Source organism: Ictidomys tridecemlineatus, chromosome 1 (genome assembly GCF_052094955.1).
Source record: "Ictidomys tridecemlineatus isolate mIctTri1 chromosome 1, mIctTri1.hap1, whole genome shotgun sequence".
Classification (NCBI taxonomy): Eukaryota; Metazoa; Chordata; class Mammalia; order Rodentia; family Sciuridae; genus Ictidomys; species Ictidomys tridecemlineatus.
Genome location: NC_135477.1, coordinates 156,476,322 through 156,499,173, shown reverse-complemented (window position 1 = coordinate 156,499,173; position 22,852 = coordinate 156,476,322). Strand labels below are relative to the sequence as shown.

The 22,852-nt window shown below is 42.0% G+C and overlaps 1 protein-coding gene across 1 annotated transcript in view; it reads left to right on the top strand.

The window, feature by feature from the left end:
* The window catches only part of LOC144367169 (transient receptor potential cation channel subfamily M member 8-like), a 465,203-nt gene that overhangs the window by 419,596 nt on the left and 22,755 nt on the right, over positions 1-22,852 (top strand). The window contains 2 exon segments of the mRNA XM_078022611.1: positions 20,064-20,159; positions 21,776-21,862. Of these exon segments, the coding sequence (XP_077878737.1) occupies positions 20,064-20,159; positions 21,776-21,862 (183 nt within the window).

The following is a 22,852-nucleotide window of genomic DNA, read 5'->3' as shown; positions in this document are numbered from 1 at the left end:
TGGATGGAGCTGGAGAATATCATCCTAAGTGAAGTAAGCCAATCCCAAAAAAACAAATGCTGAATGTTTTCTCTGATATAAAAATGCTGTCATAATGGGGTTGGGGGTGAGGAGTATGGGTGGATTAGATGAACTTTAGATAAGGTAAAGGGGAGGGAGGGGAAAGAAGAGCATGGGGGTAGGAAAGACAGTGGAATAAGATGGAAATCATTACCTGAAGTATATGTATGAAGACATGAATGTTGTGACTCTACTTTGTGTACAACTAGAGATATGAAAATTTGTGCTTTATTTGTGTAATATGAACTCTGATGTATTCTGCTGCCATAAATAACAAATTAGAATACAAAAAGAAAAAGAGAAAAAAACAATAAATCTATATAATCAAATCTAAATAGCCTAGTGGATTTCAAAATTTTGATGATATACCACAAGTTCTAGAACAATCTTGAACATGAGCATGTATGTGTGTGTGTATACATATTTACATATATACATATGCATATTTGTGTATAAGTTAGATAAGTGTCCTATTGTGAAACATATCCCTATTATAAAACATGTAGAAATCAGGAATTAAATGGAGGATAAATGTTTTTAAATAGAAGTTCTAATAAACATTCTTACTCTTTAGAGGACTGCTTTGCTTACTCAATTATGAAGACCACTGAAAAGCTCACATATTTCCATCTTGCCCACAATGATTGAAGAGAGACCATCAAATGACCCTGACCATCAAATGACAACCCTATCTATCTCACCAGACTGACTTTGATTACTTATATCAAAGTTCTAAACCTGGTTGTCAGATGGCACAGAACTTCTCCTCATGGGGCACTAGGGCTAATCCTAGGCAGATCTCTGCACCTAGCAATCAGCAGCTTCAGCTCTTCTTGTTTCTATTCCCTCCTCCTCTCATCAGCACCCTGCCCCTGGACCCTCTCAGATGCCCATTGGTGACCATCTCTTCCTCTGCCTCCTTTTACTCTGGACAAAAATACCTAATATTGATTACCTGAACCATAGTCTAACAAAGTGGTTTGCATGACAACCATTAAATTTATTCCCCATTGAATTTCCAAAGGCAGATGTTCTCCACAGACAAATGAGGCTATTAATGTCCTGAGTATCCAAGCATTTTAAAGTTTTAATGGGGAAACACTTGGGAGTGTTCCTAACACACTACCTAGTATGCAGTGGGTGCTCAATAAGGGCCCATCCAAGATGCAACATCTCATTCCAAAAGGGAAGACTTCATCTCCTTCACAGGGGAGGAAATGGAAAAAGATGTTACCCTGAAAGGACGCTACATTCTGCCAAACCCCATTCAAACAGAATGGTGCTAGGCTGAGAGCGAACTCCTGGAGCCTCTGCCCTTCTGTGACTCTAGTGTGAATGGTGGGTGAGGCTGCCTTCAGCTGCCTCCTCTGAAGATGGGGACTTGACAGAGCCTCCCTCTAGTTTAGTCTCTCAAAGCCCATCACCACACACATTGCACATCAGCTCTCCTCCTTCCCAAGGCCTCATCCCACTCCCAGAGCTCCCTGACCACTCATGAGGGGAACACCATTCCCAGACCAGAGAAGAAAGGTGGGGGAAGCCTGCCCCACAGGGCTGAGGGCAGCTGTTTATATTATAATTAAGGTATTACAGCACAAACTGAAATGTAGCTTGACTATTCCAACAAGGCACTGGAGGTAATTACTACTGCTGGAGGCATTCTCCACTGCCAATTATTTGTCTTCCTAATTGAATAACTTAGGCTACATTAAAGAGGGCCAGGGAGAGGAAGAGGTGGCTTCCAATACAGATGCTCCTTGAGAGGCCGCAGAACAGCGTGACGCTTACCACGCTCTCAGTCGCAACCCTTCCTTCCAGACTTTCCCGGGAGTGTGCAATGGAAGATAAGAACTTCCTGGAGTTCTACCACTTCCTAGCTTGGGCAGATTAAACTCCGTGCCTCTCTTCCCTTGTTGTAAAGTGGGAATAATCAAAGTATAGACTCAATAGGACTGTTGTGAGGATTAAATGAAATAATACTTGTATTAGTCAGCTCTCTATGACTATAGCAAATACCAGAGATAATCAACTTAAAAAGTGAAAATGTTTTTTGTTTTTTTTTTTAGAGAACTTTTTTAATATTTATTTTTTAGTTATCGGCAGACACAACATCTTTGTTGGTATGTGGTGCTGAGGATCGAACCCGGGCCGCACGCATGCCAGGCGAGGAGCCACATCCCCAGCCCCGTGAAAATGTTTATTTGGACTCACATTTTCAGTCCATGGTCACTTGACCCTATTATTTTGGGCCTGTGGCAGCACATCATGGCAGGAACATGAGGTAGAGGATGTCTGTTTGCCTCATGGAGGCCAGGAAGGAAAAGAAAGGAAGGAGGTCAGATCCTAATATCCCCTTCCAAGGCATATCCCAATGACCTCACTTCTTCCACTAGGTTCCCCTCCTAAAGGTTCTACCAGTGCTCACCAACACCACAGATTGGAGACCAAACCTTTAACACAGGGGTCTTTTAAAGATACTTATCAAACCACAGCAATACTTACCTAGGCACATAGAGAATATTCACTTATATGACCTAAAAAAATAATGTTGGCAGAGGGTGGGATCAAGGAGGAGCAGGTGTGTGTCTTCAGCCTGGATATAGGGGAGAAATTCAGGTAGAAAGGAATCCTTCATCCACACGAAACAGCTTGGTAAACGAGGGCCAGCAGCAGATAGGAAGCATGCCTACTTGGATTGAAGAAATGAATTCATTTGAGTTGTAGGAGAAATGGTCCCTTCTAAGAAGTTGGACAGATCCCCAAGATGCCCAGTCCCTGAAGGGATTAGCTGCTCTTTCCCCCTCCTCTGTATTCATACAAAGTGCCAACATTATGCACAGAACTGTGACTGCTCCCCAGGCCCAGGTAATCCTACAATTAATTACATTTGTACAGTGTTTTCAATGTTTAAAATTTTATTCCTCTCTCGTCTCCTTCAATCCTCACAATCATCTGGAAAAGAAAAGTAGCCTTTCTGTTTACAAATAAAAAAATAATAAAGGAGGCTGAGAATGATCAAATAAATCATGAGAGCTCACTCAAGGACTAAAACAGTTCTCTGCCTCCATTTTTTCCCACTGCCTCATAGGAAGGAAGTCAATGTAGTCCCCAAGGTTAACCAAATATCCCTATCCACAGGCATTACACCTTCATAGATTCCAGGACCACATCCCCAGAGATTTTGATTTCCTAGGTCAAATGTAGAGCTTAGGAAACTTCAGTTTAACAAGGCCTCCAGATCTTTCCAATTTCAGTGGTTCAAGGCTCACACTCTGAGCATACTGGACTCAGAATCTAGGATGGGTCATGGAATCCTATTAAATACCAACTGTTAATTGACTTAACCTTCTTGAACATTAGTTTCCTTACGTGCCAATGGAGATAATATTTATTGCCAAGGTGTTTGTGAGAATTAAATGAGATAATGCATGTGAAGTTTTGAACACAGTGCATACACAGGGCTTCGTGATATTAGTATTTTGTAGAATTACTGCTGTGGCGGTCACAAATATCACTGACACACAACCCAGTCTTGTGTTACGTCAGGAAGAAATTACTTTAGCTGGAAACCTCATTTGGAGTCAGTGAATCTATAGAAAATTGACTCTAAAAAGAAAAACATAAATAGGATTTAATACATTTAAGTCATTTTTTTTAATAAGATGGATTCATTTATCCTCATTTAGCTGCCTTGGGTGGGGATCTGGGAAACTGTTTGGATAAACAGGAGTTTGTTCTCAATTAGCAGACACTGATTAATGGTAGGGAAGGGAGACAGTTTGTGGTTACCCCAGGAGGAGCTTCTTGAGAACTGGCTTTAAGTCGATGTGATCTGCAAAAAAGAATCCACAGCAGAAGCACTGACAAGGCAATAAATAATGTGTAGACCCGGCATTTCCTTATTGCTCTCCATTTTTCCTGGCACTCTGAGTTCAACTGCATCCCAGGACGTCAGGCTGCCTCCAAACGATCTGGAATCTAGGAGGAGGAGACTCTGCCCACTTCCCAGAGAAAGCTTGCCCTGAACCTGCCCTGGGTAAAAGGAAAAAGAAAGATCAGAAGGTGAAACGAATTGTGCCAAGTGATGACCTGCAGACTGTCTATGGTAGGATATCCCCGTCCCTGTCCTTAGAACTTGGCAGAAGTTCCCAGTGAGGGATAAAACGACTGGGGCTGGTGGCCTCAGTTTTGTCAGAAAGCCTCCTAGAAATATGTCATTTCACTCAGGCCACCTTCATTCTTTAGTGGAGCCCACTAGACCTGTAAAACCAAATTTCTGCTTAAAGAAGGACCAGAGACACACTTGGGTGCATTTTGACATCTTAATGACCATCTTCTGAGACAGGAAGCTTAGCATTTCCACAACCCAATAGGATGGGGGCAGGTGTATCTCAGTGGTTGAGGTGAGAAGATGTACTTCACCCCTCCCTTTGGAAATCTCAATCCTGCCACCTGCATGTGTGGCTGGGAGCAAACTACTCCAGAGAGCTGCCTTAGGTTTAGTCATGCTGCTACCTACGTAGTGTGGATTGTGAGACCCTGCAAATTCCACCTTCTAAAAACCCCACTTCCTGAGCATTTCTGTCTCCAAATGATCCTCTTCTGGGACAACTTATTCAGTTCCTTAACTTTCTCTCTGATCCAAGCCCCTGACATGATCCAAGAGCATTAATGTTACTGCAGTGAGGTGGGGGGGGGTTGGAGGGGAAGACTTCAGGAATAGGATGTAGGGGACATCTAGGTCAGTCCTGCTCTAACTCTTTCTCTAGATACTTTTCTCTAGATACCTTCGTCTTCTCTCCCTAGACTGCTATTCTTCATGATCTTCATTTGTCTGTGTCACCTACTTTATATGGGGCTCTCTCTATATCCCATACAGTGCCCGTGCTGGGCATGAGTGGGCTCCATCTATGCATGAGGAATGAATAAGCAATGAGTGAACAGAGAGGCCCTGGAGAGCCATTCAGGATTGGGGGAGTGGGCACATCCACTCCAGTCTTCTCCTCCCAGGAAAACCTGGAGGAACCCTGAAGAGAAAAGACTGACTACTAAACTTCTATCCAAAGTCCAGCTTCACTCTAGTGCCTTTTGTACAGCCACTGCTAAGTGGCAGCAACAAATGTGGAAAAATCACACTTTTGCTCAGAAATCCACTGCCTTTTGTAAAGTGATTCAAGACTGACTCCATGTTTTAGTCCTCACTTTTTCTCCATCTTCCTGAATTGGTTTTTAGAACCCCTTTCTCTCCTTTTATAACCCATTTACTTTTAGAGCATAAATGGGCTATTCCCTCACTTACCCTCTAACAGTCCCCTGCATCCCTCATGGCCAAGCAACCCATGAGGTATCTGTTGTCTTGATACCCTTCAAAGATACCTCTCCCCTCCCTCTTCCCTTCCTATCTACTCCTGTCCCTGCTATTCCCCCAGTGGGGTAGCAGGTGGCTGTGTCCATAGTCACTGTGCCCACATGGATCTCATGTTCTCTAAGATTCATCTCCAGGAGAAGAAGTGATCAAGAACAGGGAAATGTACATGTGACACTGCTAGAGATATGTGACTTCCAATGATAGGGGTGGACAGAAATGGAGATTACTCTCTTGACTCAAAGCAAGGAGCTGGATGGAAGAGTTGCGCTTAATGAGGAATCTTGTGCATTTTAAAACTGTCATTTGGGGAAAATAAGAATACCTCTCCTAATTTCCCCCAAAGATGAGATTCTTCATCGTGTAGCTACTCATGACTTACTATCCTCCTGTCCAGATCTACTCAAGGCTCAGAAGAATCCCACAAAGACAAGGACAATGAGCTTTAAGGTGGTCCTAAGTTGCATCGAGAAAGACCCTAGACCCCCAGGCCTGCTGAGGTGATGTGAGTCCACCAAAAATGTAAGTCTGTGACACAGTGGGGATCTCTAAGGTCCCTGTGCATTCCTCAGGGCAGACACTCTTTCCCAGCCCAGTTGAAAGAGATGTGTTTGCCTCTCACCTGCAAGTGAATAACTAGAAATCTATGGAACAGTTCATTTACCCTCAACCTTGGTCAGCCCAGCTGCATCTGGTAAATAGGAATCCTGATTCCCCTGGTCCCTGACCCACTCACCTGATAGATAGAACCTAAAGAAAATGTCTTCTAAATAAAATTCAGCATTTGCACTGCCAAGAAATGAGGAATCCTAGCCCCTGTGTTGATGCCTGCTTCCTATGGCCCTGGCAGTGGTACCAACTGGCTGATTGGATGCTGCTCCTTTCAGAGGAATAGCATACCAGGCACTAGGGCACTGCTCCTTGAGAGCCTCCATCCCCTCCCTGGCAGTGCCAGACCAGAGAAAAAGAAGTTAGGGAGAGGGAAGACTGTGTCTCCAAATAAGAGAGGAAGTAGGAAGAAAAATGGCACCAAGTTTGAAAGGAGTTACTGGGCATCTAGGGAAACCAGACTCCTGAGTAACAGTTGAGGCCATTTCATGTTTTGAAGCCTCAATTGACGTGCTTTGCATTCATCCCACACCCTTCTCTTGGACTCACTAATTACTTTCAGAAGTACACCTAGGGTCCCTTCTTCGCAGCTGGGTGGGACTCACCTTCTGTACTCAAGAAACAGAGATGGTTAGTACCACATGCAAACTGCTTGTCTAAACGTGGATACAGAAAGATTCAAAGACACACATGTAGTGTAGGTTTTCCAGAGAAATACATGGATAAAAACAGGAAGGAAGAGAGTAAGGAGCAGGAAGAGAGGATATATTGGCTTATGAAATCTCTAGTCTCAGCTCTATTGAGAACTTGGTGCTAGAAAGAAGCTGAGTTGGGACTCAGAGGTTCTTATTGCTGTCCTGGGAGGGAGTTGATGCCAGCCAGTGTTGCCCAGCTCATCATCCATGGGTTTCCCAAGTTGAAGTGACCCATCTGCACCCCAAGCTCTGCCCCACTGCATGGATCACCCTCTGGTCCCCAACCTAGGGCAATGGTGAACCACTTGACAAGCATCAACAAACTGAGTGACTTTCGAAACCACAACCTTTGTGGGCATCAGTCTCCTCAAATGCCAAGTCAGGCACCAAAAAAAATGATTCCTGAGGTCTCATATAGTTCTAATATCCTTTAAGGAGAGCCTAAAACTGGGATATTATTGGGGAAAAAATGCTTCACTTATCATGAAATTATTCTAGAAATTTACATCATAAAGCAATAGAGTTCCCATATAATCTTAATTGTATCAGTTCATGGGCTCTTAAGTTGCACCAAAACCCATGAATTAAAAACAACCAAAATTCATGATAGAGGAAGGAGCTTAGCATATATTAATTTCATCTTTACCCAAGATATGTTCACCATTACTCATGAGATGAATGACATATGATCATCTTATTGGTCATCTTTAAAATTACTAAGTAATGACTAGTTGTCAAAGCCTATGATGAATACTTTGGAAAATTCAGAAAACTAAGAATATACTTTGTTTATAGGAGAAAAAATGAAACTATGATAAAAAAAAATCTAGAAACTAATAAAAAAAATCTAGAAACATACTACCGTACTATAGTTTAAAAGATTTTACTTCTACCCATTTCAATGTTGATCCATTTCATTATCTGAAAGCCAGATAATGCTAAATCTTTGAAGCATAATTGTACCACTAAATATGAATCATCTCTGACTTCATGAAAATGTGCCTAGAATATTTGCCTTAGCCCTACTTTCCTTAGGGAAAAATCTGGCCTTTCTCAGAGAACATTAAGGTAGGTAATTTTAGTTTCAACACTTTATAGACTAGATTTTAGCCACAACCACTTTGTAGACAGACCGCCACATAATTTGTAGGTCCAGGGCAAGATGAATATGTGGGGTTCTTGCTCAAAAATTACAAAAAAATTCAAGCCAATAGAAGCATAACATTAAGGCAAGTACAGGGGCCTTTCTAAACTTGGGGTCCTTGGCCACTGCATAGGTTGCACCCCCATAGAGCCTGTGCATAGATGATCCAGAATTAACCATGACTAATATTGAATGGGTAATTGCTCTCTGTTGAGCCCTGTTCTAAAAGCTTAATCATTTAATCTTTAGGAAAAACCTATGAAGGAATAGCTACTATTTTCTATCTTTAACATGGAAACTGAGGCATAGAAGAGGTATGCATCTTGTCTGTGGCTCTATGGATACGAGTAGAGCCAGCATTTGAAACCAGGAGCACTGGTAATGCATCTAGTTACCCTTCTCCAAAGCTGAGTCTGAGAATTCTACTAAGAGATTTCCACTCTGTGAAGTCATTTCATTTTCTTCTCTTCTACTATTAAGAGTGAGTTTGAGGAACTCTGAGATTGTCATACTTCCAGGGAACTACAATGACCAGGAGACTTGTGCACGTGTGGGACTGGGTGTATGTGGTCAACAATGTAAATGTGAACGCACAGAGCTAGGAAAGGGTTTCCTTGGACTCCCACATGTTATTGAACCTCCATGTCAAAGCCTGTAGAAGCTTGATGGCTAAGGCCATAGGCAAAAGTGACCCATACCAACAAAGCCCCAATTATAGAAACCAGTTTATGCTGGAAGGAGGGAGTGAGTCTATGAGCACAACTGGGCTCAAATAAAAAAAACCTTGACCTGTAACCGATGACTGTGACCTTGCTCCTGGGAGGTCACCACAGGTTTAATCTGCACACTAGGCCTTCTTCCTTACAGAAGGCTGCAAGTCATCCCCAGAGTGGAAAATAAACTGCACTGTTCTTGAAGGGAACAACAGAACAGCCTGATTTCTAGAACTGTGGTTTTTCATCTTGTAAGGATAACCTGAGGAGCTTTCTTTTTAAGAAATGCTCACTTTTGAACAGACTTCCAGGATCTCTGATACAGTGGTCCATTCTTTGGGAAATATCTTTACAAAACAGATGGCTTTAACATGATGGGAATGTTCACTGGAGGGTCATCAGTCACACTGAGCCACATTCCTTTGCCAAGGGAGCTGCAGTGGCCTTTTTAGGTGAGATTAAGCAAGTCAGATGATGTGCTTTTTAAAAACAGTGGCTCCTAAGATTCCCAAGCAGATAAGACAATCCAAGGTCATTTTTAAACTTTGCTTAATAATTATAACTCATATTTTTTTTATTTTTATTGAACTATAAATTGTACCCCACACCTGACATTTCCAAAATGATGAGACTTTTCTCTCATAAGTGATTTTCAGGGCTCTTCTTTCTCTCTCCACCTGCTGGATCCTCTAAATACTATTTGGCTTCTACGGCTCTAATTTCAAGAAAATTCCCTTTTCCCAGAATGGATGTCATCAAATGCAGTTGATGATGCAGATCTTAGAGAGCATTCACCCCAGGATTTTCAGATATATACAGGGAAACGAGGCCCAAGGAGGCCAGGTGTCTTCTGAGCAGAGACACAGACAGGGGCTTATGCTTACCTGAACAGGGGACTCCACGGAGCAGACCCCATACTCTCACTGTTCATAGAGCCTGGACGGTGGCCCTTCTTCCTCAGTGCCACATCACACCAAGTGAGCTGATACCACTGTGGGGCATGTCTAGACTCTCTTCACTGGGTTTTTCATTAAAGTGATGCTGAAAACAGTTTGCTTGTTTTGTTTTTTTTTTTTAATCTCTGAAAATGAATGTCTATCTCATAAAGGAAAAAATACAGCAATGGAACCGAAAATATTCAGTGTACACATATAGGAAAACAAATTATAAATAAACAGAACAATCAGAAAGCACATTAAATGTCCAGTGGAAGACATAAGACTTGACCTGCTCCTAACTAGTTCTGGCTATAGGGCATTTGGATTCATAGAATTGTGAACTTCAAGAACTGAAAATGAGCTTAGAGGTTACAGATAGTCTAGGCCAACTCTTTGCTTTGGGGATGACGAAACCAAACTCAGAGAGATGAGGGCACTTACCTGAGGTCACACGGCTCATATTTATTAATCAACTAGAGCTATTCCTGTAGTCCCTGCAGAATCATAGCAGATAAGTTATTCCTTCCCCAGCAAGGAAAACTCATTACCTAACAGTGTGCTATTGTTGCTGGATGATATAAAAAAAATCTTAAACAGATCACCTAGCAAGAAAATGTAATCATAGTTTTTAATTAACATACAATCTTCAAGACATTTTTTTTGTTGCTGTTATTGTAACATTACTTCATTACAGTGTAAATTAATTAGCTGCAACGGGCTAGTGGGTGCAGAGTGGCGGTCAGTCACTGGACAGATAATTGCTCTGTTGCTGAGATTAACACCTTATCATGCTATTAGGACCGCTTATGAATCTTGTAGTCCTGACGACGCCTACAATTTAGGGACTATCCATTCCAGCTGTCTCCATTTCTGTAGCCTCCTACATGTAAACAATTGTGGCACTAAGTGCTGCACTTAATTAAAGGCCCTTCCCATGTCATAGCTGCAGTCACAGAAAAGAAAAGAGACCTCGTTTGTTTAAAAAAAAAAAAGATACTTCTTATTGGTGATAAGTTAGCTTTAAAGTGATCAGGGTTAAAGTCAGGGAGGCCACCTGAGAAGAATGTGACATGGAAGATGGGGCATTTGGAAATTGGAAAGAACATACATACCTCTACTTTTATGAATTGGTATAAAGGCACAAACACCAAGTGGGACCCTGGGTTTTTCTCACTTTAAAGGATTCTATCATCAAAGCTTCGAGTTCTGTTTCTTTCCCAAAGTCCAGCCAAGCAGCCCTCTCGAATTGTTTTTAACTACCAGATTCTGACATGAGAGGTCAGAAATTGGTAAAGAGGAGAACGGAATGTGTGATTTCAGAGGGGCTTCCTATATCAGAGTGCAGAGAGAAGCCCATCCACAATGTAGCTCTGATGCTATTTTAACAAAGGGAAGGAAGCTTTTCCTGGGACAATTCTTACCAGAACAAGATATCCCTCCCCCTCCAAAAAAAAAAAATCAAACAGGCAACAAATAATTTTACCATTACCAGGTAATATGTGTTTATTGCTCAGTTTATATACTCAGAATTGCATACCATTAGAGACTGTGTATGCATTGTAACTAGAGCATTAATAAATTTAAAATGTGCCTATTAGTATGACAGCTTTGGAGGTGCAAAGGAATAACAGTTATCACTTGACAGAAGCTGCTCTCACCCCATCTGCTGAGACTTTGCATATATTTTCAGCTTCCTGAGCAATGATTAGGCCTGTCAGAACCTCTTTAACCTTCTAACTGCTGGTCCCCACTGGCCGTAATTAGAGACTAATGAATTCAGAAGATTCAGGCCGTGAGGAAAACTGCCTTGACAGTTTGTGTACAAATTAAGCCCCAATTACTTCATGCATCTTTTGCATCGCTGATACAAGTCTCTGTTATTATTTTTGAATATAGTCATTTTAGCAGAAATGAAGAACTTGGCTAATGTATTTTGTCATTTTTATGGCTCATCATAAAGAAAAAACATACTGGGCGGGTCATGAATATGTGAAATAAACTATGGCAGATTATAAAAAGAAATTAATTTTCCTCTTGGGAATACTCTACCACCTTTTTATCCCCCCTGCTGGATAGAGTTATTAATATGGCTATTGTTATTCAGATAATATCTGCCATGGAAGGAGCCCAACCACCTAGCAGGTTGTTTGGTTTAGGTGTGGACCCCTGAGTCAGAAGCATTTGGAAGTGAGATGTCTCCTCATGGCTAACTCCCATGTAAACACTGCTTGGAGCATATTGTTGAAAACTCTGCCTTTACCTGCCCATCTACCTTCTGTAGTCACAGCAAGTTTATAACTCCAGAAGTATGATTTTTTAAAACCATGATATGAAAGTTCAACATCACACTGTTTTTGAAAACTCCTGAAAATTACAATGAATCTTTTTCAGTTCCAACTAGTTAGCCCAACCAGATATTCATTTGAGGGACACCTTTCCCTGCTCTATGTTCTATGGGATCACATAAAAATCAAGGCTTATATGGTTCCAGAAATTCAGGGGAGCAGGCAGGTACTTCTGCATGATGGTCCTTACCTCTGTGCCTATTTCTTTAGCTAAAAGATGCTGCTGCTGCAGCTGAGAGCTGGTGCTGCCATCTGTCTTGGTCCTGCTGCTCTGGGCAGCTCAGAGCTCTCTCTGCCACTGGTCCATCCCCACTATGAACAGCCACCTTCTGCTGAGGTTCATGAATGCTAGGAGACTCCTTCTTTACTCACTGTTCCTGTTCCACATCAGCCTCAGAACAAGTTAAAAATTCTGTCTTCTGTCTGTCCACCTCATTTCCCGAGCCCGAAGCACTTCCCTTCATTCCCAACTAATGTAGGCAGGATAATACCATCTTCTTTTTAAAAAAATGCCCTAATCCCAATGATCCATTAAAGACATTCCTTACTTGGTAAAAGGGATTTCATAGTTGTCATGAAGTTAAGGATCTTGTGGTGGGGAGATTATCAAGGTAGACCCACTATAGTCACAAGACCCTTGGATGAGCAAGATAGGGGGATTAGGCAGGAGATGGGACAATAAAACAAGAGGTTAGGACAATTAAGCAAGAGGCCACAAGCCAAGAAATGCAGGTGGCCTCTAGAAGTTGAAAAAGGACCGGCAATGAATTCTGCTTTGTCCAGAATGAACCAGCCCTGACTTTGAGTCTGCATCCAGGAATCTGTCCAAGGGCGGCTGATGGAATGTGGTTAAATCCACCAATGGAGAGGAAGGATCTAAGCCCAGGAAAGAGAAAGGCAAGCTCAAGGGGGATCTTAGGGCCCTGGTCACTGGATTGGGCAGGGGGTGTGGCTTCTTGTCCTGGATCAGCGTCCTTCACAGGGCAAGCAGATAGAATTAAGGTATTTTCCTCCCAAATCCAGGAGCACAGGCAGACACCACTCTGTAGTGGGATTTGATATACTTTAATGCCTACTGTTATACCACTGAATAACTGGGCACCCACAGTTTGTGGATGAGGCCATTTCCCCACCAGCAAGCTCCCCCAGGCTCTGCCCCTCACATTCCCAGCTGCCTTCAGCAAGGTATAATGGCTGGCTCTGCTCTAAGTTATAACTATCAAGGAGCAAGGTTAAAAGATCTGAGAAGCGGCTCAAACAAAGACTTAGAAACTCATTTCACTAGGTGAGCCCTGCTTAGAAAATGCCTAATATTTATTTCTTTAACACCATTTGCATTAGACTGATTTTTACTAGGGGAACTATTAAATTTGGTTTGCAAAAAATAGACCCCAGTCTACAAGAAAATCATGCCCAGAATCCTGGGCACAGTGACCAGATGCAAGGTGCTACCAACAAAGCCTCCTCCTAGAATGTCCCCTTCTTGAGAACTCCTACCCTGGCCTGACAGAATGGTAATGAGAAGGGTCAGGGCTTGGAGGGGCAGGTGAGAGGGAAGGAGCCCAGAGAATCTCCACCCCACAAGGAGAAGAGGCTCTTCAGCTTCTTCAGACAAGGTTCTGGGAAGAGGAAAGGGGAGATCAGTCCTACACAGTCCAGGGGCTATTGTGGAGTCACAGACACTAGAATGGGAAGCTGTGGTCTAGAAACGCCAGGTCATGACCACTTGTCTCCCTGTTGTGATGGAGTTGGTGTAGACCTTCTCTATGTGCTTGATGCTTGAGCAATCAGCAACTTGAGACCCTCCCATGTGGTTATGCCTTCATGATGATGACCAAGGGATGCTGTGGGCCAAGGTTATAAAACTGCCCCCATGGATTCCAGGAACACAGTGCCCATCTGTGTTCACACCATCTCCTAAATATAAAAGTTTGTATCCTAATCCCAGGGGCTTGTGAAAGACACTGCCCTTCACAGTGAAAGAAACTTTGCAGATGTGATTAAGTTAAGGATATGGATATAGGGAAGTTACCAAAGTAGGCCAGTGTATAGTCTCCAATTAGACAGGTATTGTGCCTTCATTGCTCCTCCAAGGAAATCGAAAATCCTTTCAGATTACTCTTAATCAAATCATGGATCATTCATTTGTTTGTTTTTATTTGCAAGACTTCTGTGGCAATGACCCCCTGCATGCTGTCTTCAAGAGTTTCTCTGTCTCTCTCTATTCCTTGGCCTCCTCTTCCTGCTTGGACATTTCCATCCTCATTTGTCATATGGTCTGATCTATTCTACAGAAGCTTCCATGACCCTTACAAATGTAGTTTCTTGTCAAGAATGGCCAAAACATTGGCCATTACAACAAGCCACTCAAACGCATCAAGGCCTAGGAGTGGCAACTAATCCCCATAGAAGTGCAATGGTATTAGATTGGAAGGATCCTGAAGGATGTGAGGGAACTATACAGCCATATGTATTGGATCATCTTCCCATAAATTTTTGGGGACGAGATGTCCTAGATCAATTAGGGTTGACATTAACAAATAACATCAATCAAAATGCACCCACTATTATAGCTAGACAAGATTTTAGGAAAGGAAAAAGATTAGAAAAACAAGAACAAGGTATAGCAGCACCAATACAAATAGATCAAGGAACAGACAGACATGGGTTGGATTTTCAGAAAGGGCCACTGAGACAATAAAAATTACTTGGAAATCAGAAAGACCAGTGGGTTTCTCAGTGGCCCCTGACTAAAGAAAAGATACAAGCAGCCCATGACCTGGTCAAACAACAATTAGCAGAAAGACATATACAACCTTCTGCATATCCCCATAATACTCCCATTTTTGTCATCAAAAAGAACTCTGGTAAATGGAGATTACTGCAAGATTTAAGAGCCATTAATAATGAAATGGTTATTATGGAACCTGCTCAATTGGGAATTTCTCAATTGTCTGCTTTTCCAAAAACCTGGTATGTTTTAGTTATAGATATTAAAGATTGTTTTTTTTCAATTCCAATTCATCCTGAGGATAGTCCACGTTTTGCATTTCCTATCCCTGCACTGAATCATGAAGGTCCTGATCAGAGATATGAATGGAAAGTACTCCCTCAAGGGATGGCTAACAGCCCAACTATGTGTCAAATTTATGTTAATAAAGTAATCCAGCCACTTAGAAATCAAAATCCTGAACTACAAATATTTCACTATATGGATAATGTATTATTAGCACACAAAGATAAAAACACATTGCTAGAATGTTATGCCACACTTACAAACTTATTAAAAAATTATAATCTAGAGATAGCAATAGATAAAGTACAATTAAATTTTCCATTTAATTATTTAGGAGTTCTATTATCGTCAACCATGGTCCATCCACCAAAAATTCAAATACGAGTAGATCAACTCAAATCACTTAATGACTTTCAAAAGTTATTAGGAGACATAAATTGGATAAAGCCTTATCTAGGTATACCAACAGGAGAGTTGGGACCTTTATTTGATATCCTAAAAGGTCCATCAGATCCAAGTTCACCTCAAATGTTAATGCCTGAAGCAAGAAAGGCATTAAAAATCATTGAAACATATATGGAAAATATGCATTTGGATAGAATTGATATGTTTGCCTTTATTATTTATTGTACTACCAACAAAAAATATTCCTACAGGAGTATTTTGGCAAGAAGGTCCATTATTATGGATACATTTATCTTATTCTCCTAACACTATTCTTACTAGGTATCCTGAGGCTGTAGGACAATTAATACTCAAAGGAATAAAAGCAGCAAAAGGAGTGTTTGGAATTTCTCCCAATAAAATTATTACTCAATATACTATGAATCAAATTGATGAGTTAGCTAATGAGTTAAATACTTGGGCAATAATCATGTGCAAATCTAATGTTTCATTTGATAACCACTTACTATCTAATCCTTTATTGTCTTTTTGGTCATTGCGTCCTGTAATTTTTCCAAAAATGACAAGTGAATATATTTGGAGCATTCACCTATCATGAATGCTCCAAATATATTCACTGATGGGTCAAATAATGGTACAGTAGCAATAGTTACACCTGATCAAACTTTTACATTTTTAGTACCCAAACAATCAGCTTAAAAGGTAGAGCTTAATGCAGTATTACAAGCTTTTGTGATGTTTAAAGATTCTGTATTTAATTTATTTTCCGATAGTCAGTATATAGTTAATGCTATAATATCCCTTGAAGATGCTGGTAGGATTTCAGCTTCCTCTACTGTTTTCTCTTTGCTTTCCACTATACAAAGTCTAATCTGGGACAGAAAAGATCCATTCTTTATAGGACATATCAGGGCACATACAGTATTGCCTGGAGCCCTTAGTTTGGGCAATGATTTAGCAGATAAAACTACACATGACATACATATTTTCTCTACACTAGAAGAAGCTATAAATTTTCATAAAAGGTTCTATGTCAATGCTAATATTTTACAAAAGTGTTTTAAAATAACTAAGGAACAAGCTAGACAAATAATAAAACAATGTCAAAATTGTGTGACCTTTTTACCACAAGTTAATCTTGGAGTCAATCCTAGAGGATTGATACCTAACCATATTTGGCACATGGACGTCACACACCTTGCCAGAATTTGGAAAATTAAAATATTTGCATGTTATAGTTGATACTTCTTCTGGATTTTTGATGGGCTCCCTTCATGCTGGAGAAAAAACTAAAGATGTTATAGCTCATTGCTTACAAAATTTTGCCACTGTGGGCGTTCCAAAACAGTTAAAAACAGATAATGCCCCTGGTTATACTTCTACCTCTTTTAAACAATTTTGCTCAACATTTGGCATTACTCATATAACAGGAATCACATACAATCCACAGGGACAAGGCATAGTTGAAAGAGCTCATCAAACTATTAAAATGTACTTATTAAAGCAAAAAGAAGGAATTGGGAAGGGGTATATATTTCTCAAAGATAAACTTAAAATAACCCTTTTTACTCTAAACTTTATAAATTTGGATTCATCAGGGCTTAGTGCTGCAGAAAGGCATATGTGTCCAAAAAATGTACATAAGGACCATATGTACTATTGGACAACCTAAGGCAGGCATGGTCCCTAAGCCACATGCTTGTTGTTTAAACAGAGAGGGGGAGATGTTGAGAGCCACAGCCGAAGGGGCCCCAGCAAACTTCCAGCTGCCATCAAACTTCCAGCTTCCGGCTGATGATTGGCTCACAGCGGCCCCAGCAACATCTAGCTGATTGGATCCTCTGTGGTTATGCTCATTGGAGATGCTCATTGAGCTGTTTCCCTGCCCTTTCAGACTGCCAGCTGATGATTGGCTCACAGCAGCCCCAACAACATCTAACTGATTGGCTCTTCTGTGGTGATGCTCATTAGGCTGTTTCCCTGCCCTTTCAGACCATGGAGCTGCTCATTGGGGGACTTTTTTTGGCTCCGCCCACGTGACCCAGCCAATCAGCCTCAAGAGCAGGAGGATTGTGGGAGGTGGTGAGGCTTGTGGTTGAGGGAGAGGCTTGTGGGAAGCCAGTGGTGGCAGTTGGGCTCTGAGGGTTTTTCCTGAGGGGCTGTTTTGTTTGGCCTGTGTGGTTCTAAAAATAAAGTTCGTTTCTTTTGACAAATGGCTCCTGAATTGTGCCCAGCCAGACTGCGGAAGTTTCCATGGAGGCCTGATAAATGATTCAGGGTTCAAGGAGAGATATACCTGGCCCTGCCATACCTTGGCACTCCTCTGCTCAGAAACATCCACATCCAGAGCTAAGAAATCCTCAGGCAGGTTGGGTGGGCTGGTATGTGGTGGCACATAGGCATGGCCTGAGTCACAAGATCCCCCTCCATCTCAGACACTGGAAGTGTAACTAGTCAGGGCAGACCACTAATTTATGGGCAGGAAGCTTTTTAGTATTATTCACATTACACTCATTTTTATAGTAATGCCATATGACTTTCTTCGGAAAGGCTCATTCATTCTCTGGGTTTGTTTCTGAAGTTTGGATCAAATTGTCAATTTCTCTTTCAAGTAAAAAAAAAGTTAATTTCCTCTAATTTTTATATAATGTTAATTTCATGATAATTTTCAAAATGATTTTAAGTAAATTAGAGTCTGACTGCCCCTAATGGTTTGTTATGAATAAGCAAAGAATGTTGGCCACCATCCTGGGACAGGCTGAGCTCTATCACCAGTGTCCCCTAACTGGCCCTTATGGGAGCATCCTCACTGGCACTTTTCAAGTCCATTGTTTTGTTGTGTTTTTACAAGTCTCTTCATCTTACTAAAAGCATTCTCCTTCAAGGGTGCAGATTGCTTTATTTATCTGGGTATCTCTCCAGAGGGCCTCGTTTACCTACAGCAAAGTCTTCAAAAGACATTGCAAGATCAAATTAAAATATATCCTTAACAGAGAACATATTCTTAACAATGAAAGTACAACCTTAACTGTTAAAATGTATTCTTGCCTAGCATAGTGGCATAGCCTGTAATTCCAGCAGTTTGGGAGGCTGAGACAGGAGGATCACAAGTTCAAAGCCAGCCTCAACAACTTAGCAAGTCCCTAAGCAACTTAGTGAAATCCTTTCTCAAAACAAAAAATAAAACAGGCTGAAGATGTGGTTCAGTGGTTAAGTGCCCTGGGTTTAATCCTTAGTGTGTGTGTGTATGTGTGTGTGTGTGTGTGTGTGTGTGTGTGTGTGTGTACATTTTTAAGAGTTCATTTCTCTATCTTTCTCTCTCTCACACCAGGGATTGAACCAAGAGGCATTTAACCTCTGAGCCACATCCTAGTCCTTTTTATTTTTTATTTTGAGAAATAAAAAATAAATTTAGTCTCACTAAATTGCTGAGGGCCTTGCTAAATTGCTGAGGCTGATCAAATTTGGGATCCTCCTGCTTCAGCCTCCCATGCTGTTGGGTTTACAGGAGTGTGTGTCACATGCCCTGCCCTTGTCATGCCTGGCTTAAGAGTTTATTTTTAAGGACTTCTTCCATGTGGTCTTCTCTCTCTCTCTCTCTCTCTCTCTCTCTCTCTCTCTCTCTCTCTCAAACACACACACACAATAAAAGGATTTGCTAAAACTGTGTAGGTAATTTTCAGAGCATCATTGACTTCAAAGTACTACACTTACCAAAGATAAGAACTGAGAGGGATGGGGTGTAGCTGAGTGAGACCGGGTTCCCCTGACCAGCACCAGTGACTGTGGCTAGATGCTTGTGCTGATCAGAGCCCAGTGACGGGCCGGTCATGCTTGGGGCAGTGTTCTGCCTGAACTTCTAGAGCTGTCCAGGGGAGCGGATCTCCAGTGCCCACCATGGCAGCATGCTTGATTCCACTCTTTTTGTCGATATCTCTCTTTTCATGTCTCATTTCCTTACTTTCCCACTGGTTTCTTTGGGATCATTTTCCAAACAACCTACTTACCTCAAATTCTTATCTCGGTATTGCTTCTGGGGAAACCCAAACAAGGTCATTACCTTTTGGAATTCTGGGACTTTTAAGTGTGTGTGAGTTAATAATCTGAAGAAGCTAGGTGTTCTCAGGAAGTCGAAGTGTCCAGAGAGCTTCTTTTGGACACTGTTTATGTGAATTTTTTTTTTTTGCAACACAACCCCTAACTACACATTATGCATTTAAGACTTTGGTGAAACGTGAAAAGAAGTCAAAAGGGAATATATACATGTTTTCTATCAGGACAGGTCTTGAATCTTGAAGACCAGCTGGGATTCTAATTGATGTATTAGGAGTCAAATCTTTGAATAAGATTCCAAAGAAAGAAGTACATTTTATGTTCTGATAGTTGAACTTTAACCACAGGAAAGTTAGAATTTAATCTGAACAATTTTTTCCCCCTAGATGAGAAACAGAGTTATATGATGAGAAGGAATTGCTTTCTCTCTGGCTTGTCAGAGGTCTTTTAGTTTTTAAATTGCTCTTAGCACTTTTTTTTCACTCTTGATACCTTTTCTTCTAGTTGTACTTTATATTTTATGATAGATGAAAGATTTCACATCAAATTACACCCCCTGGAGGGTGGCAGAGATGGAAATCGCGTCACTCTGCTGTTCCAATGGCCCAGCCACAGAGCCTCCAGCACAGGGCGCTCCCCTGGGCTTCCTGACCCCCTTTTCCTGGGCACCTGAAGTGATTTGCCTCTGCACAGCTGACCCTGTGCTCTGCCCCCTCCCAGGATGTGTCTTTCATTACCCAGCACCCCCTGCAAGCTCTCTTCATCAGAGCCATTCTGCAGAACAAGAAGGAGCTCTCCAAAGTCATTTGGGAACAGGTAAATGTCCAGCTTGAGTTCACAGCAAAGGCATGCTTGGTTGTAACAATTCTGACCTCAAATCTCATGTGTACTCTAAAACATCACCAAAAAAAAAAAAAAAAAAGGCCACAGATCTGCGACTAGTGAGGCCAAATTAGCAGATTCCGGTGAGAGATGATGGGGATTAGGAAAATAAAAACTCACTTTACGGACTCAGATTTTGAAGATAATGGCTGGTATCAGGTGGAGCTCTACTCCTCTGATGGAGAAGCAGGTCTAAGAATTACACCAGCCATCTTTATTTATATGTGCCTCATTATCAGATTAAAGACTGTACAAGCATTATTCTCTCTACTCATGAAAGGTACAGAGTTAGCAACATTATGAAGCTTATTCTGCTGTTATATTCTACAGTTACAATGTGCAATGTTAGGAGCTTTGTGCAGCTCTCACGAAAGTCCATTGTTCAGGGGCTGGGGTTGTGGCTCAGTGGTAGAGGGCTCGCCTAGCACGTGTGAGGCCCTGGGTTCGATCCTCAGCACCACTTAAAATAAAATAAAGATATTGTGTCCATTTACAACTAAAAAATATTTTTTAAAAAGAAAGTTTATTTTTAATATTACGTTAGGCAGGCAGGTTCAGGAACTTGGTGACACATTTGGCTGTGTAGCAAGAGAGTTCCTCTATTCCCAGGAGCTGTGTGCCTGAGAGCAAGGTTGAGGCTGATAAGACTCTAGCACAGAGCCTTCTTATGGAGGGTGTCACCATAGCAACTAGACATGCTGCCCTTTTGCACAGAAACTTTCCCAGGTACCAAGCATGTGACTGTCATTAAGTCATCAGAGACCCCAGTCTCAGACACTGCTCTCTCATTCTCTGTCACTGCTCCCACACTGCAGATGCCAGGTGGTCATGGCTGTGTGTCATGGCTGTGCTGCATGTTGATGGAGGTGTGTTCAAGAGGGTGGTCCCTGGAGAGTGGGCTTGCCTTGCGGGGCACCTAGTGGGCACCTGATTCTCAGTATGTGTGGGTGTGTGAATATTTCCTCAGTTGGTGAGGAATTGAAATTTAGTTTAAAAAGTTAATTTTTGGCTTTATTGCCTTATGAACAGGAAATAGGGCTTGTAAAAAGTCTGCTTTGGAAAAATTATTGAAAACTTTATGTGTGATTTAGCACGTAACACTAGCTTCTCCACTTTGAGAGCATCAGGTTGGGTTTGGAGTGCTGAATTCACACATATGGCCTCTGGTTACATAGTTCAGGTCCTTTATGTCCTTACCCACTTGTCCCCATCTGGGAGCTCTTTATGCAGGCGACAAAGATGTAATAGAGGACTGGCTGCCATCCCCTCTTACTGGCAATTTCTCGGGGCATTTATCTTGATGTTTTTCTTTTCCTGCACTGTTTCTTCATCTGAGTAGCTTCAGGCTCGAGGTCGCCCTGTTAAGGACTGAACATATTCAGGTCCAAGACTCTTGTGCTCATTACAAATTCTACTTTGAAATGTTACACATAGTTAGGACTTTGCCCCTTCCTGCTCATGCTCTGAGTTCATCCTTGTTCACCATTAGTGTCCACTCAACCGCTTCAAGGGATTCTGAGTTAACCTAAGTTTCTCCACCCCTTGAAAAGACCTGGGGCTGTACTCTGGCAGCCCTGGGAGCCAGCAAGCTTCTGAAGACTCTGGCCAAAGTGAAGAATGACATCAATGCCGCTGGAGTACAAGACCCGCACAGTGGGTAATTCACAGCAGAGGGACTCCAGGGGAGTTGCAGGTGGACCAAGGCTCAGACTGGAGTGTCTGGGTTCCCCCTGCTGGCCTCATGGAAGGCTGCAGACCCATGCAGACCCTCACGCTGTGTTCAGGCTTCCTGCTCCAGGCACTTGGGACTTTTCCCAGAGTGAATGTGAAAATCTTGAGTACTGTCATTGCAGAGCTACCTGGCTCCGGCCTAAGTAGCTCAACACCTCAGGAGGTTTCAGGGTGTTTTTTGGACATAGTTAAGACACTCTGAACAAGTGAGTCTGCATTTCGTGTATACATAAATGCTCTCAGAAGACTTCAGGTCCCTGGGTCTGATGCAGAGTTGGTTTTAATGGCAAAGGCAGCAGTTGGGTTTCTAGGCCTCAGTGTCCCATAGGGCGACTCCAGTGATGGCTGGCGAGTAGGTCCCTGAAGGTAGGAGCCTTGGAGCTCCAGAAAGGCTGGGGGAGATCAGCCATGGCCTGGGATAGCAGGCATTCCTGAGCCATCCTCTCCTGGATGCCTTGGGACTGGTCATCTGGCTGCTCTTTGCTATCCAATCCTTAATTAAAGCTGGTCAGTGCCCTTTTTGCAGAGGACAGGACCACGTGCGAATGGGAGAGTTGGGAGCAACTGTCATGCAACAGCAGAGAGCTCTGGGTCTGCTCAGTATCTCCCTTGTTCCTCTGCAGCTTTAAGTTTGCAGGGTGACATCTGCATGACACCTTTGTCTACTGTCTAATCTAACGTAACAATGTGTTCAGCTTCTTGGTGTTGGAAAAGAGGTGTGCAGCCATTTCTTTCAATATATTAATTTCCAGGTGACCTCAGGTGGCCATGGTTTCTATTTTTACTTTAAAACATTTCCTCTGAGGTTCTGCACAGTGGTCTCTGTCACTGAGCACACCCGAATGCTCCAAGTCAGTGTTTCTTCCACCTTCTATGGTTTATATGCTGTGACTTAT